This window comes from Montipora foliosa, chromosome 12 (assembly GCF_036669935.1).
Source record: "Montipora foliosa isolate CH-2021 chromosome 12, ASM3666993v2, whole genome shotgun sequence".
NCBI lineage: Eukaryota > Metazoa > Cnidaria > Anthozoa > Scleractinia > Acroporidae > Montipora > Montipora foliosa.
The window spans coordinates 39,271,986-39,289,485 of NC_090880.1; the positions used below are offsets into that span (position 1 = coordinate 39,271,986).

Here is a 17,500-nt window from a genome sequence, read left to right on the forward strand (position 1 = left end):
GTAGTAGTAGTAGTCGTGGTGGTGGTGTACTTGCCAAAAGCTTCATACATGTATACCAAACTGGCATGTCTTGACTCAATTATTTCCTAATTACTGTAGGATGGTTTAACATCATTCTTTTCTTAGCAGTACCAGGCTTGTCTTGTTTCTCCTGAGACCACCATTTTATCCTCGGCTTATCCTTTCATACAATGTAATAACGTATCCAGAAGCTTCATGTACCAAAGTGGCATATTTTCACATGGCTATTTGCTCATTTCTGCAAATTGATCCAACGTCATTCTGTTTTTAATAGTACCTTTATAGTACCAGTCTTGTGTCATTTCTCTTGAGAGCAGCCTTTTATCCTCAGCTAATGATGAAACCTTTGTTGTGGGAGAATCACTGGAGAACTTGCAATGAATTTGAATTTGGCAAGTCTTTTTTAGCCTAACAAGAGGGTTGTAAGTTTCTCTTTCCAGCAGTGACTAACATCCAATGACGATCTATCAAAAATGTCTGCTTTTCCCCCTAGAATTTCTTCTTTTAATGTGATAGAGCAAAGTAACATACATTTACAGGATTACCTTGTTAATTTCATTATTTTCATGACATGTGAATTCTTTGATTATGTAGATTTGATAAAAGTGACCATTCTTGGTTGATGTTGATCTCATTAGAAGCAAGAGAACATTTTTTCTCCCTTGAGTCTTGCAGATTGGATACATGTAGTTTTCTAATGTAATCCTAGACTAATGTTCTCACCTCTTAACAGTGGGACAGCACCCTCGGTTTCAACTTCCTCCTCCAACCAAGTCAATGGTTTTAGAAGGCAGCCAAGTTGACATCCCTTGTCAAGCCATTGGTAAACCTGAACCATTGATCAAGTGGTATGCAGGAAGTGGTACTAGCCCATTGCAGAATGACTCAAAGTACAACATTGCTGCAGATGGGACATTACAGATACTGAATGTTGGCAAACCTGATGCCCAAACCTACAAATGTACAGCAGGGAATTTGGTTGGCAAAGTTGAGAAGGACACAGTTGTTGAACTGGCTTGTAAGTATTTTTTTCTGCTGTCAAATTATCGCTTTTTAGCTATTATTACAATGAAAGCTAATGCCACACAAAATGCTGGCAAGGAGAAAGTGTGGTCATTTGGTTACAGGCTGCCAAGGACAGAATGAAAAAGAAGTCTCAGGGCAATTCTGTATCCGACACGTCCCTTCTTTGGGACAGATGGTCCTTTTTAGTTCTTATTAATAAACTGTAAGGCAAATGGTTTGTTATTACAGAGTTGGTGTGCATGTTGCCTGTTGGCGCTTGTAGTCATTGGCTCAGACATTTACTGCTTTATTTAATGAGGCTAAAATTAATTTGATTTAGGTAAAGTCATAACCAAGGCAATGCAGTGTTTTTTTTTTTTTTCCTGTGATACTCCAGGGAGGTTTGCTTGGGCATTGCCGTGTGCTTAATTGGCTCCAGTTGCTTCTTCGTTTGCTTGCTTCTTTTCCCTCCCTCCCTCCCATATTGAGGAAAGTATACATTTCTCACACTGGTATTTCTCACTGATGGGTTGACAGGTGCCTGAGAGGTGGACTGTGGCTTGGTTGCCATGGTGACTTCCTTGGAGCTGAGAAGAGTGCTGACTCTATGTTACGGCACCAACTGTACCCCCCAATAAATTGGCATAGTGTGTTACTGGTAATCTTATCTTACTTAAGTAGCTTAGATTCTCATAGTCAGTCTCCGTGGCATGCATGAGCATGTCCTTTTTGAATGGGTTGTCAGGACTTATTGTCTTTCTTTGGTCCCAGAAAAGTTACCCTGCTCATTCTCACCTTTTTGACAGATTTAGGTCCTGTCACCGTTGAGAAAGAAAAAGTATATGTGCTGGTTAATGAGAGAATTGAAGTTCACTGCAACAAACCACGTGGAAATCCAGAACCAAACATCACCTGGGAAAAAGGTGGAGAGAAATTACCAAGGAGATTTGGTGTAGAAGGCTGTTGTACTCTTTTGAATAACAAAACAAGGAAGAAAGATTCTGGAGTATTTACTTGTACAGCCAGTAACGGTTATGGGAGCTCTCATGTGAATGTGGAAATTATTGTTTCGGGTAAGCTTAAACTCTTATTAAAGAACTTTTTTCACACTTGGCAAGCGTGCTACATGTAGCAGAAGGTGACTCATTGCTTAATAGTGGAGCTCTGTGCGCCAAAGGCGTGCACATGGAGCACCATGGGTAAGGAAGTACTTTATGATAGCCCATCTGTGGGAGAACATTTTAATTTCGTCACCATACATCCATCCCTCAATGTATGCCAATATTATGAAACTCTGTGGTGCAACTTATGTCTTTTGACGGGAACATCTATGTGATCCATGTTATGGTTAATTGACACATGTCAAAACAAGGTATCTGCTGGCCAGTATCGCGTCACCATATCACAGGCTCAAGTTCAAAGTTCATCAAGGTCAGCGTTTTTTTTTTTGTCAAGTTGACCCTGACCAGGTACTGGTTTTCGATTGGATTGCAGGCTCAAGCCAGGTTAACTTATTGTAAGAATAAATACCCTGGGATCTCTGCTTGTAAACTTGGCTAAATCTATTTAACAAATGGATTCCATGTTGCCTTGCATCTGTTCAGTAATAGATCACAGATGACGTCAAAATGTGGTAAGAACAAAAAAGTGGCACACCAGGCGATAGCCGAGTGTGTCATTGATGTTCTCACCACATTTTGAGGTCTTCTGTGATCTATTACTGAACAGACCCAGGGCAACATGGAATCTATTTGTTTTATTATATATAATAAAGAATTAAACTTTATTCACATAAAAGCTGATGGTGACGTCAATCGTGCGTCTGTCCTCTATAGATCATAGGCAAGAACCAATCAAAATCCGTGAATAACTTGGGTTATTATATAAACATGTATATTCCTATGACTTTAAAATGCCTTCATTGACTTGAAATCCCTCTGGGGTAAGACACCAGATGATGGCAATCCAAGTGTATGGCAATCCAAGGCTAGTTTTGAGACTGGTTTTTGTTGGCTTGAAAACCCTCTGGGGTAAGACACCAGATGATGGCAATCCCAAGTGTATGGCAATCCAAGGCTAGTTTTGAGACAGGTTTTTGTTGGCGAATACAGTCTTAAAATTTAAATGAACTTGAGAAAACTGCAAACAGACTTTCTATTTTCTAAAGCGACCTTCACATGACAAACCAAATTTGGCAAACTTGAGTTGGCAAACTCAAGTTGACGTGTGTGAAAGGCACAACAACAGTTGTGAAACATGTTGGTGAGAATAGAGACAAGTTCTATTTGTCACCCACATGTTTGACAACTGTTGTTGTGTCTTTTACACACGCCAACTTGAGTTTGCCAACTTCAGTTTAAGTATTGGTTTTATTTGAAACATATTTTCTTTTGATTATTATTGCCTTAATTTCTGTTTCCATTTAAGCTATAGGGCTGGTTTTCACTAGTGAATTTAGTCATAGTCATAAGAGCACTTACAACTTAGTAAAAATCAAAAATCAGAGTTTTACGCAGAGTCATACATTTGATGGTAGCAGTGTCAAAAGAATCAGAACGGTCCCATTTTCTTCTGATTCTGCCTATGACTCTGTCACTTATGGTCAAGTAAAAACATCGTCAGAGTTGTAATGAGAAATGGAAGAACTAATCAATCCCAATACCAGTTCTCAGGCCCTCTGAGTTTGGGCATCATGTGTGTTCCTAACAAATGGTGGGAAATTTGTAGTTATATAAAATTAATTATCTTTCCAATATACACAAAAAAATTATGACAAATTAAAGACATGAGCATGACATTGACTGAAAGTAGAATCCATAGTCACCTAGTCAAAGTTCCTTGATGTGGGTAGCTTACTCTCCCAAAGCTGCTTGGCTTCGATAGATGTCTCAAATCCAAACTTGCTTTTTTTTCTGAGTAAGTTATTCCTATGACGCCTCTGTCTGCACAAAACAATGATCAGCAGTAACCAAAAGAGAAGTTGCTCCTCTGTGTCCTCCAAGACGTCCGCCATGTTTTCTGGACTTGAAAGAAGCATTTTGATTGGTTTATTCTTTGGCTTCCACTTATGACTCCAACAGTGTAGTTTTCTTTAGATTGTAACTTTAGCAACTCATATCTGCTTCAGATTCCATCAGTTTGATTTCCGCTAGATCAGATAGATCTGTGCTGCTGATTACGACTCTGACACCGACTCTGCAAGTGAAAGTCTTAATTACTGTGTAACATGCTCTGTTCATCCATTCCTTCAAGCACTTTAAGTTTCTCCAGTTTTTGAAAAGTAAGGGAATTCAAATCAAATGGAACTCTGTTAATTTGCATTGAAGGGGAAACTTACATGCTGAAGTTGCATTTTCTGTTATAGAACTGCCAGAAATAATTACCAAACCTAAAAACCAGACTGTAAAAGAGGGAGAAACGGTTTATTTGGATTGTGAGACAACGTCTCATCCAAAAGCAAAAATCTCATGGACCAAGGATGGGACTCCATTGGTAACAACCGGAAACAGTAGGCCTTTTCTGCACAAAAATGGGACTCTGGTCATCACCAAAGCAAAGACCTCAGATTCGGGTACTTACAGTTGCATTGCTGATCACCCAGGTGGCTGGACAGAAAGTGCAGTGGCGAAAGTGGAAGTGATGGGTGAGTACTGTGGTGGTTAGACCACCACTTATGTGCAAATTTCCTCTTTGACTTATGCCAGATTTTTCTGCTTTAAAGGCTCCTGTGCCGTAATTAGCATGGTATGCAAAGTGCCTTTGGTTACTGAGATGATGACCTGTCCACTCACTACATTTTGGCTGACTGTTTTGTCTCGCATGTCTGATTTTGACTTTCAAGTAATTTTGTTGATTCGTTAGAGAACTTGCATTCTTTGGTAAGGCTGATCAAATTAGAGGCAGATTACGGGCTGTTATAACTAAATCAAGGTTGTGAATTCACTAGGTTTGTTTTGAGGGTTTTGACAATATTGTTTAGTGGCTGGCTTGAACTGGTTCAAGAGCCACTTACAGTATAAATTACTTTTTACTGGGTTACCAGTATGGCAATCCCAGTCAGAAAGTGGGTGGGATTTGTTCGTTTTATTTATTTTATTTTTTTCCGTGTTGGTAAAAGTCTTGCCTGTCACTTCCCTGGTAAGTGGTGTCTTTGTGCATAGAGCCTTCTGCGCGTATTTTCTTAGGATCGAGAGGGTAGTGGAAATGCGTAGATTTCTCGGGTGGACACAGTAGAATCATTAACTAAGCCTGCAATGGCGTCAAAATTCATGTAACGCGAATGGCGTTTTAGTGGATCTTTGAACAAAATAATTATACCCTTATGAAGCTCAATAATGGCAAATCAATTGGATACTGAACAAGACAGGCGGTGGAACCGTAAAAGCGATGAGTAATAGACTTCGAGAACAATCTGTGGCCCGTTGAGCCGTCTTTTACCAAGTGTGCTGTTATGTAGAACACTGAAGATTCGTAGGGCAGCGATAATAGTGAATTCAAAGACTAGACCAGATGGAATTTCAAGCGTTAGAATCGCTGAAAAGGTAAGATTTTTCGTAGCGATGCAATTGCGTGTCTTCACCACATGTTCCTTTGATCTTACGTAATTGAGTTTTCCCTCAAAATATTCGCTTGTTTTCGCTTTCGCTCGAACATATTTATCTTTATTACATGTCCAGTGAATAGTTTTATCCTCTGGGATGAATTTTCCGTCAAAATCGGTTATTTGGGTGGTTTTTGGCAAACAGGGGTTAATTATTCATAATGCGATCGCTTCCGTTGCCGTTAGCAATGGGTCGCAAATTTGACACTTTTATCGCATGATCACATTACCCATTGATCGCTAATCTGATTATTCCTAAAAATCTAAAAATATTCGTGCCTTATCAGTTTTCGGTCGAATTTATGTCCAAGAAAGCAGATAAATTGCAGAAAATTTTAGTTTTGCATCCAAAAAATCGTAATCAACGCTAAAATGACCAAATTTTGCCTGGAAAACATATTTTACTGTTATTTTTCTTAAATTTTTTCATTCAACTTTCTCTTTTATGAAATGTTTCAGTTGTCTGTAAATAAGTTATATGCTGTTGAAAAGCTTATTTTCTTAGCTTTAAAATGATGTGTTTTTTCCCCCTAACTTTAAATATTTTTTGAGAAAAAAACATTTTTTGACGATAGCTGATTTACCGTGGTTTTCTCGCGGTTGGGAAAGTAGGAAAAAGAGTTTGAAATAGGCCGGTAGCCAGGTTTTTAACCTCAGAAAAGGATCTGTTTGGTTGTACGAACGTGTGAGGACCTGTGAGCCAAAGGGCCTCTGCTGGTATGACTTCTGGGTGACCCCTTAATAACTTCTTACTAACCGAGCGTGAGGGCAGTACTGGGGAATATTGGCCCAAGGTCGTCGCAGTACGGACTGAGCGCAGCGAGGTCTGTAAAAAAACAACCCAGGTCCAATATTCCCCAGTACGGCTCGAGCTAGCTCGGTTAGTAAGTAGTTTATTATTTGGTTTTTTAATTACCTTTTGCTTTGTTTTTGCAAGCCCATAATCGGCCCATGGGCATCACGGGAGAATAATGCCCTACAATTCAGTCACAATTAGCCAATCAGATCACGTGTTATATCGGCTACAAACACAAGCCATATAATAACTGGTCTTAATGAACCCCCAACTTGAAAAAACTGCGTGGAACGCTGCACGTACCACAGGCAACCCAGTGTACCCTCACGGAGGGTCTAGTTACAGTAAGATTGAGAAATTGATTGCCTTCAACCCATTCATCCCTGATATGGCACCCATTTGCGAGTAAAATTGTCTGGTGTTAATCAAATTAAAATTTCAGTCTGAAAGGGCTAATTAAATTGTATTTCTCTTACTTAGGATATGTTAGGATAAAAAGTATTCATTATCACGTGGTAAATGCAAACTTGCACACACGTCAACGAATTGAGTGCAACTTTGAGGGATACCCACCAATCACAGTGTCATGGAAGAAAGCAGGTGGAGAAGATATAACGGAGCTAAGTCACATTAAACATGAAAACAACGAACTACGCTTTGAAAGCATTGAAAAGACGGATCAAGGCCAATATTTGTGCACTGGGAAAAACTCCTTCAGCGTAGCCAGCGATTATGTCAATATCTCAGTGTTTGGTAAGTGGTGCACTTAAAAGACAGAATCTTGTACCTCTTCAAGGACTTAAAAGACGTTCATGAATTTTTTCATATTTTGGCATCGAAAAGTGTAAATTTTGTATACCTAAAACAGGCACCTGTTACGCTACTGAGCAGTAGGGAACTTACAGTATACATACGTATCTAATGACAGAGGCAATGATCATGAGAACTTCATCTCAGAAAACGAATCTGTGTTGTTTTAACCCATTGACTCCCGGGGTTCCTCATTGACGAGTAACATTATCTGGCGTTAGACAGAGTAAAATACCAAGTCTGGCTGGTTTAGGCCAGTTTGGGTGTTAAAGGGTTAATTAATTGATGGGGACATTTTTTTAGTGAGTGATTAATCACTTAATGGGACTATTCTATCACTTTGAATAACAGATAGTAAAATGCCTTTTACCTGCATGTACTCATGTTGTTGTTGGAATATAAATGAAATTTGTTTGGAGAGAGCTTAAGCAAGGAGAGGATAAATCTTTTGCTAAGGTCTTGCAAAAAAATTGGTTATTACAGGCTCTGCATGTACGTGTACTTTTCAGCTAGGGAACAGGAAAAAATTACACTGTGATGTGAAACATGTGCACGACTTACAGACCTTTGGTTTTGCTCAGTAATTATTCCAATCTGTTACATTTTTACTCTCACTGCTGTCTTCATTGCCCTCATGTATGTTCCTGAATGGAAACTTGGGAGTGGAGGAGAGACTAACGGCTTATCTTTCTACAAAATGTGTACTCTTTCTGTCACATTACTTTAAGATTCTTCTTAACACCACACTGAATGCAAAAAATTATGAAACACATGTACATGGAAACAGGACAAACCAGTAATGATACTGGGCTGTTACCATTCCTGGCTGTGTAATTGACTGTGTGAATTTTAATGATGTTCATTTCATTTTCTTTTCCTGTTTGAAGTTTATCCCATATTTGTTGTGCGGCCAAAGAACACCACAGCATTTGTCAACCAAGATGTGTGGCTTCACTGTAATGCTTCTGGTGAACCTAAGCCCAAGATAAGTTGGAGTAAAGATGTACCTGGTGGTTACAAACTTGACCAAAAAAGATTTATTCAGTACCCCAATGGGACACTCCACATCAAGGAGGTGCACTTTGGAGACAAAGGCCGCTACTACTGCATTGCTGCCAACCATGCTGAAATGAAACAGAGCAAGTTCAGCCTGGATGTGCACAGTGAGTTGAAATTATCATGGCATGTCATGTACTGCCTTTGTGTTAAAGTGCTACTCTGACCAAAACATCAATTTTTCTTTTTCTTTCAATTTCCAAACTACCGTAAAGACTCGCAGATAAGCCGCACCTTTTTTCCAAAAATTTGCGATCAAAATCGTAGGTGCGGCTTATCTGCGAGACCATTTGGGAAAAGTGCTGTGAATTTCGGTGTCCAGTCTTCCATCGTCCGATATTATGCCTGGTTACACAGCTTCGCACAGTGCATGCAAGAAAACAACAAATTTATGCGCAAAATTCTATGGAAAAACTGCCTTGAATGGAGAAATACCTGTGAACAAATACCAGAATAATATCAATCATATGTCATAAGTGGTGGACGTGATGTTTATTCTACTAAAGAGCTAAAATTACGGGTAAGACTTCAAAATATTTTTCGATCCATTGTTGGCGAGTTTGCCTTGGATGAAGACAGAACACTTCATGGTCTCGACTTTGGATTTCTTTCGAGTTTTTTTTTTCAAAATTTGAGTTGCTAAACTCGGGGTGCGGCTTATCTGCGAGTGCGGCTTATCTGCGAGTCTTTACGGTATGTTAACTAAGCTCTAAGTGACCCAAGTCTTAAGCCTTGATTAAAAAAAGGCACCTTTTTATTTTAAGTGGAATTTTACTTTTTAATGGTCCGCCATTACTAACTTTAAAATCCTGAGAAAGCTGGATTGAGGAGAAATGACGTCAAAGACTCGATAGTTTAGAAATGCAATGTGTGCGTACACAGATGAATTAATTAATATGCAGCGTGAGAGTTTCGGGCTTTCAGACTTTTAAACTCGTGTTATACATTTGTATATAATAAGCTGTGTTTACATGCAGACATCGTAAGCTAATGAGTAAGTGATGTCACTAGCTTCTCCCTAGATCCAACCCTCTTAGGTCCAACCAGTCATTTTGGAATGTGAGTAATGGTGGACTATCAAATTCAAAACTTTAAACACTCAAAGTAAACAACCTTTAAAAAAAAATTAAAGCTCAAAATTTTGCCAGTCAAGTTTTAAGCAATGACACTTAAAAATCTGAAGAAAAAAAAGGAAGTGAATGTTTTTTTATCATAGCAGCGCTTTAAAACAGTACATTTTTTATGTGGGTTCGCTTCTGCAAAGTGTCCATGCCATTGCTATGCTTGACACAAGCGTAGTAGCAAGTTGTTTAATTTAACCAAGCTGAGCTGTAATAATAATTTTATTATAATATAAATTATGCCTAACAATAATGATTCTACATGTTTTGTTACTGGTTGGGTAAAAAAAACTGTGTTTGACAGTGGTTCAAATTACACACTGCCTCTTCTAAAATCGATGTTTAGAAATTGATGTTGCTTAATTCTGTGGTTCTGGAGGTGTATTTTAACCTTTAGAAAGTTAAGCATTAAAATCTAAAGTGATTTTCTTAATATGCTGTGTTTAATGGTTTGTAATCAAGGTTCTAATTAGAATTTTTAACAGCTGTTGCTGTGCTATTATCGGACAATTTTAGAGCCGTAACACTAGCAAGTGACTCTGCGGCATGATATGTGTTATGGGTTACCGGTTCAGTTGAGAAACAATTAACTGAATTAATGTGTTTAGTTGTAAAACAAGACTTTATTGATTTTTATCATTGAAATGTAATCTGTTTGTGACATACACAAACTAATCCACCACCAATTCGATTCAATTAACTTATATATTTATATTCACAATATCCGTATTCGTCATTTCAGACAATGGGAGAAAAATTGGCCGTCAGAAATATGGTAAGTGAGTTCTCAATTGAGGGTCTCACAAACAAACGAACAAACTAAATCACTTTCCAAAACTCTCTTGTACAAAGATTTAGAATTTGTGCTCCTGGCTGACTCTAGCAAATATTAACAAAAAGGGGATTGAACTTAATGTTAATTAACAAGATAAAGGTTAAGGGTAATTGGCAGCTCATTCTTTTAAAGATAAAACTCTATCCCTAACAAACAAGATTAACATTACTAACGCTCTAGGTTGAAATTAAAGTAAAATGGGTTCATTTTAGTTGAAATTGTAATTGCATATAATGTATTTATTACTAACAGTAGTCACAAAAGCTCTGGGCGAAGTTAATGCAACTTGTTTTGTATAGTTCTTTGAGTAACTATAGTACTAGATAAATTAATAGGGAGCCTTAAAGCATGCGCGTTTTTGAGACGCGGAAGGCAACCGGAAGTGAGCTGTTTTCCTTTTAACCTGTTTTCACGCAACCACATTGACATTGCTAAGTATCTTTTCTCCATTAGAGATGACTAGTACAAAAATCTGGGAGACACCACAGTTCTGGGACGGCGAAATGTTCTCTTCCGGTTGCCGTGCACTTCTCAAAAGTCAGAGAGAGAATTTTCGAGGCCCCCCCAGAGGTGTTGGGGAAGATGGGAAACAAGTAGCAGCCTGTAGTTTACTGGTTATCTACTTCTCATCTCAGTCGCAGACAGTTTATTGGAGATATTTCCATGAAAATTAAGTGCAGACAAAAGAAGTTAGGCAGAAAGTTGCATTTCGCAAAATTCAGTGTAACTTGTGTGATTGCCTGTTGGCTACAGTTGGCTTTAAGTTCAGAAAAGAACGAAATTAAGAAGAAGAGTATCAGTTTTGATAGTTTCAGTACGACTCTCACATCTTTAAATATTGGTAAACTCGGAGCCACAAATGCCGTGGATCTGACTCGGCAGACTGCTTTGAAATTCTCAATTGTGCTTCTGCGAACTCTTAGTATAAATTAAAGAATTGATTATATCACCTCGCTATAATATCACTCTTGCTTATGACAGTGTTATTTGTCGCGTTTCTAAGCTATTTCCGTTTTCTTTGCAGTAACTTATAAATTATTCTGTTATCGTAATAATTATCATGTAGATCTAAAGGTATGTCCTATCTAAGAGATAGCAGCTTACACTGTATACCCAACTCATTTGTAGTCTGAGAGGCGCGCCGCTCTTTTTCGTCGTTGCTCCACTTTCTGAGTTTGTTGTGTTCGCAGTCATGTTAAAATAGGAGCTTGCCTTACAACCGACTTTCACAAAATGTGACCATCTATCTCCTCTTTTAGGTTCTTAATGATTGCTTTTTGACCTGAGTTTGAGAGTGGCCTTGTAACATCTTGGTCACAAGTTGCTTTATGTATGCAATTTTGTTTCATAGGGGTGAGACCCTGAAAATTAGAACATTTTATATCCTTCCTGAAAATTTGATGCACATTTTCTGTGTTGTGCAGAAGATTTCGTGAGTGGGTAAATGGTGAGGATTTTATCAGTCTGTTGACAGCGCTAATAATTTGATCCCAACATTTCAATTTGGAGATTTAATTCACATGTTAAGAAGGATGTCAACTTGCTTGTTGCTTTCGAAGGTTTGCTGTCGCTGAATCTTCGAGCATCCAAACAAGCGATTGCGAGATCATGGTTTTGTCTTATTTTAGGAGAACTCGGATATTTTCGAGGTAATAGCCGCATCATTATGTGGAGAGAAACGCTTTCTCAATTCATCCTGATTTTTGTAGGCCCCATAGATGCCGTTCCAAGTGACGTAGACAAGTCTGTGGGCTCTATGGGCCGGACCATTGGCATTGCTGTGGGTTGTGCAGCTGCCTACATCGTCTTGGTCGTTGGTCTGATGATTTACTGCAAGGGTCGAAGAGCCAGGCAAGCCAAGAGAGCAGAAGTACTTGCTCCTGAGTGCGAAAATTGTAAGGGTTTTCTGTTATTATTTTGGCCCCAGTTGTTCAAACGATGTATAGAGCGGTTTTACTCACGTGACCAGAAACCATATTGGATTACTGAAACAAAAGAAAGTATTTGCATAAAATAGAGTATAATTCCCGGAAGTTAGTTTGGTACACCATGATGGCCGCCATTCCTTTGTTTTGGAACACAAACATGGCCGCCGTGAGGTCATGTGAAAACGCTCTATAGCGCAAGCCACTGGATAACTCAATTCCTTTTGCTTGTGTTTATGCGGTGGATAGCGTCATCCACCTTTTTGAACAACTGGGCCTGATTATGTGTTATGTGGTTGGCAGCTTGTGTCGCATGTACGTTTTACCGTTCTGTAAGAACAGTGAAAACTCCAGAGGGTAACAGATTGGCTCACAAAACTTGACCGTCGTAGATGGTGTTCTCTCTTGCGGTTTTCGGCGTCAAGACCCAGTAGTTAGAACGGCAGGTGCAGAAGTTCCGGTTTTGGGTCTCTTCAGACAACTACGAGATTTTTTTTCGCTGGTCACGAATTTTTTTTCCGATATGTACATTGGGAAAAACCATTTTCTTACTTGCTCGACAAACTGAGCCACCGCTGCGCTGTTAGATCACCTCCCTTGTGATAACTTACTGTCGGTTTACTTACAGTGAAAGTCAATGGCGACATAGAGCATGGCGACGGAAACGATATGTCGATGAATCCAGTGTACCGCTCTCAGCCCAGCTACGACAATATGGAGTTCCCCAGACATGATCTGGAGTCACTGAGGAGTCTGGGTAACGGAGCCTACGGCCGAGCATTCCTGGCACGGGCGAGCGGTATTTGCGATGGCGAGAAAGAGACGATGGTCGTTGTGAAATCCTTGAATAGCAACGACGATCAAGTCCAGGAAGAGTTTCATAAAGAGATGGAGTCTCTGGTTGGATTACGTCATGACAATGTAGTGACATTGCTTGGTGTCTGCAAAGAGGGCGAGCCTATTTATATGATCTTTGAATCCTTGGATAAGGTTTGAAACGTAATATTCATTTTTTTGTGATCAGTCATAATTAACAATTAGACCCGTGGCCCTTGAGGGGGAAGGTCTTTTTGTTTTAGTATCACCCAACTAGTCGGACAGAAAAGTCAATAATAAAGTTAGCAAATGCAAGTTAAAGAAATATTTATTTGGGAATAAAACGAAAGAAAGCGTCACGCTTTTCGCTACTCGAGGTCTTTTAGCGTAGCCAATCAAAATGCAGGATTTGCATTAGTCCACTAGTTGGGTGATACTAAGTATCAATATCATTTGAATTGGTTCAAATAGACTTACGTAGGAGAGATCAGTGATCAAAACACTACAAACGCAGCACTTGTGAGATGGAAATATTGGACTCTCGTCAATTACCGTGTGTGTTTGTAGCGTCCATCCTGGTCTTGTCTTCCCATTTCGAGTCACCGGAAATCCTGAAGGAAAGGAAAAAAACTTTATTTTAGTGTCTAGTCTTCTAGTGCTGGAGCACTAATTAGGGACACTGTGAACTGAAATCAACAAATTAACGCAATCAATTCAATTTTGATTCAAATGATGTTTCTTACAGTTTTGATTATCTTCCTCCAACAGCTTAGTATCTTGAACTTTGTAGAAGAGCGAAGACACGAGGCTGTTATTTTTGTCACCGCTTTTTTTTTTTTTTTTTTTTTTTTTGTCTCGCAACTGCGATATAAAATAGCTTGTGCTCGGGCATTGTATAAAACCATTTGATATACAAGCTTTTAATTTTGGAGTTGTAACGAAATTTTGCTCTTACTTCCTAGGGAGACTTAAAGCAATACCTCTTGTCTTGTCACGATAATGGCCGAACCACTTTGAATTCCAATCAGAAGTTAGCAATCTCTGGACAAGTGGCCGCCGGAATGGAGTATCTTAGCTTGCTGAAGCTTACCCACAAAGATCTCGCTGCGAGGAATTGCATGGTTGGGAGGGATCTGCAGGTTAAGATCGGATACTTGAGTCTGAGCTATGACCTCTACAACGCTGAGTATTACCGCTTCAACAACATGCAGATTCCACTCCGATGGATGCCACCCGAGGCCATCTGCGACGACGAATTCTCGGAAAAGAGTGACGTGTGGTCATTCGGCGTCCTTGTTTGGGAGATTTACACCTTTGGTCAGATGCCCTACCACGATCTCACCAACGAGGAGGTGCTGAAAGGCGTCAGAGGTGATCTTCGTCTACCCAAACCTGAAAACTGCCCGGATACTGTGCTGGAAATGCTGGCGAAATGTTGGGAAGGAAATCCTCTCAGTCGACCGACCTTTATGGAGCTTGTGGGCGATGTCAGCGAAATCAGAGGAGGCAGTCACGTCTAAGTCCCCTCGCATATACGGCTTTGGCTATCGGTGGAAGTGTCTTTGAAGCTACATTTGAAGCGCAATTGTTTGGGGTATGGCTTACAAGGAACTGACTGAAACACGACTTAATACGTTTTTTACTTTGGAAGCGTTTTAACTGTTAAGCGACTCGCGTGGGATTTTCTTGATGCAAGGGCATTATTCTGTATCCTTCCAATTTTTTGCCGAGATAATAAGTCTTGAACGTACAAACCGCGACCTTTTGCGCTGACATTTCAGAAGTCCGAAAGCGATTGCCAGCTCTCAAGAATTGGAATGATAGATCCCGAACTTGGAACAATTTTAAGAGTGCATCATAAAAAATGGGGCCTTGCGCATTGTAAATCGAAAGCTAGAAAGACACCGTGCTTGAGGGTAGAATTAACTAGTAACTTATAAATAGGTAGGTGGTAACTTGCGAGTAGACGTTTCCATTTGATCTTTACCGATTTCTCTTGTGAAAACGTTGAATTTGGTCAGAATTTTAAGGGTCAGAATTCGAGTACAAACCAATGGTCCTCTGTTCTTTGCCTTCTCGGGTTGGACGCGAGTGGATTGGCAGAGCAGTTTCTCGTTAGGTGCGCCATGGAACAACTCGGAAGTTCGGAAGCCGCTTTCGAGATATATTTATATGATCCAGTTGAGAGCAAAATGCTTTTTGAAATTCTTGCTTGTGGCAGTCCATCTCTGGTTTCTGGCGTGATGAACTTGCGATTCACTGTGCATGTATTTTATTGAAACTGTAATGGAGGAATGAGTGGCGATAATTTGAAAGCTTTTGAGGAATTTTTTGGTAGCCTTAAGTAATTTGTCAAACGTTTTGCCTTTTTTATAAGTAAGTGGTTGAATCAATGCCGCTGTTGACATTCTCGTTAAAATTTAATGTCAAAAAGGTATTTTTTAAAAACTTTTTTTTGTATCTGAGAAGAAAACTTTTTTTAAACTTGGGTGGGGGGGGGGGGGGGGGTTGGGTAGGGAGTGGTGCTAAGGATTTCCCGATCACTCTCAAATTCACCAATGAAATGACGTGTTTTTCCCAAAGCGGGGCAATTCGCCCAGATTACCCTTTCCAGGGGCGGATCTAGGGGGAGGTTGCAGGGGGTGCGCACCACCTTCCCCCTGAAATGACCTGCGGCTTTCTAATACAACTGGTATTCTGCTTAAACAAAAAAAACACGTCAACAGTCAGCTACGCCATTCCTTAGTGTTGTACCCCCTCCTAACAAAAATCCTGGATCCGCCCCTACTCTCCTATCGCTACGAAAGACTTCTTTGGTTTGACAGCTAATAAGAGTATCGAAGCTGCAGATTCAATGTTGTGTGGTATTAAATGTCGTTACTTGATTTGTGTGGTCGATATTTACGGTATCAATAGTATTAATTTCATAGTGAAGTCGCTGTTCGATCGGCTCTAAGCAGGATTTGTGTAATTATTATTCATCGTGTTGCAGTACAATTATAATCAGATTTTTCGTTCCTCTTACATGTCGCTTGTGATTTTGATCTTCATTATGCGATTTTTCTGACAAGGAAGTGTACGATTTTGTAACAGTTTTTTTCGTCAAGGGGAATTTACTCCATAAAAACGAAGTGAAACTTTTTTTCTGTGAAGTAAATTCATCTGAATATTAATCCGATGTTGTTTCCGTTCTTGTCAGAGAACGTACGCAATCAATTATTTTTTTGGAATTCATTCAGTGCGGTAGTATTGTAACTTCATGCTCTTTTCGTTTTTCCAATACACCTTATTCCAAAATGGCCGCTGATTTTGCGCATACAAATTGGCCCTTGTTGCCTCGTTCAAGATAAAATATTCTTTTGAATTTTAATCTTAAGAACGAGGTATCAAGGGCTAATTTGAATAAAAACAAAAGAATATTTAAATGGCGGCCATTTTGGAATAAGGTGTATACAGTTTGTTCTGAATTTTTCCGAATTAATACATGCCCGTAGTAGTGAGATATGCGAGAAGAGCTGGTGTGAGCTACACTTAAAATGAATAAAGTAAACAGAATTTGAGAAAGAGCTGTCTGTCGACACGATTGAGAATCGATCTTTTGGCCTATGGTCTCACCTTGTGTGTCATGCATCTATTGTTATTACCCTGCGAGCAGTTGGTTTCTCTTACGCTTCCCTAGAGAGAAACCACTGCGAGCAACTGTTAGTTTCTTTGAGTGACCGCCGTCCAGCGCCAAGGGCGAATAAATTAAATTTAAACCAGGAAAACGAGTTAGTAAACTTGTTTGGGCGCTTGCGCGTGCGTTCAGCTACGTAACTGCTGCGTTTGGGCGAGCCTGCTGTGTAGTGGTTTAATACAATACAATACATACTTAATTGACCGCTCCCCTTTGGGGCTTTTCAGGGCCAATGAAACACAATCAACGAAACAACAGAACACAACAACTACAAATGTTAAGAATTCCAACTGGTCGGAGGCAAACCAGTTGGCTATTTACAAGTGCAGCTGGGAAGTTGAACCAGGGACTACCAGGAACAAATTCAACGAGTGGTCAGAGCGGGTCTTGAACCCAGGATCTCCGGATCTCAAGGCAAGCGCCCTAACCACTGGGCCACACTGATTTCCCGCGAAATAAGACGAAGTGATGTCAAATCATCACGTGGGGTGTGACGTACTTCGCACATGCTCGATGGAAAATCAAGCGGTTGCTCGCAGTGGTTTCTCTCTCGGAACGCGTAGGAGCAACCAACTGCTCGCAGGGAGGTAACGGCCTCGTCATAGTGTAAAGCCTCGTTGTCCTGATCAATTGACATTCTGAAATCTTGCTGCTGAGGCTGCGTTTACCATGAGCCCCGGGGTGATGAGTTTCACGCGGGGATGAGCTCATCCCGGGATCAAATGAAGGTTTTGTTTACATGGTTGATTTCATCCAGGGATGATATCTATGTCAAAAGCTACCTCGGTTCTTGGTCACTTATATCAACGATACGGAACGAGAAGGCTCTGCGATGTTTC

The 17,500-nt window shown here is 39.9% G+C and overlaps 1 protein-coding gene across 2 annotated transcripts in view; it reads left to right on the top strand.

Annotated features, from left to right (window-relative positions):
* LOC137980165 (inactive tyrosine-protein kinase 7-like) overlaps nucleotides 1-16,009 on the top strand; it is a 24,702-nt gene extending 8,693 nt beyond the window's left edge. Inside the window, exons 4-12 of one of the 2 annotated variants that reach the window (XM_068827541.1) lie at nucleotides 755-1,039; nucleotides 1,833-2,099; nucleotides 4,391-4,669; nucleotides 6,903-7,175; nucleotides 8,120-8,395; nucleotides 10,152-10,184; nucleotides 11,954-12,139; nucleotides 12,798-13,159; nucleotides 13,948-16,009. In XM_068827541.1, coding sequence (XP_068683642.1) covers nucleotides 755-1,039; nucleotides 1,833-2,099; nucleotides 4,391-4,669; nucleotides 6,903-7,175; nucleotides 8,120-8,395; nucleotides 10,152-10,184; nucleotides 11,954-12,139; nucleotides 12,798-13,159; nucleotides 13,948-14,505 — 2,519 coding nt within the window. In that variant the 3' untranslated portion in view covers nucleotides 14,506-16,009. The remainder of the gene's footprint in view (nucleotides 1-754; nucleotides 1,040-1,832; nucleotides 2,100-4,390; nucleotides 4,670-6,902; nucleotides 7,176-8,119; nucleotides 8,396-10,151; nucleotides 10,185-11,953; nucleotides 12,140-12,797; nucleotides 13,160-13,947) is intronic. The other variant, XM_068827542.1, reaches the window with a different exon arrangement.
* Nucleotides 16,010-17,500: the final 1,491 nt, after the last annotated feature.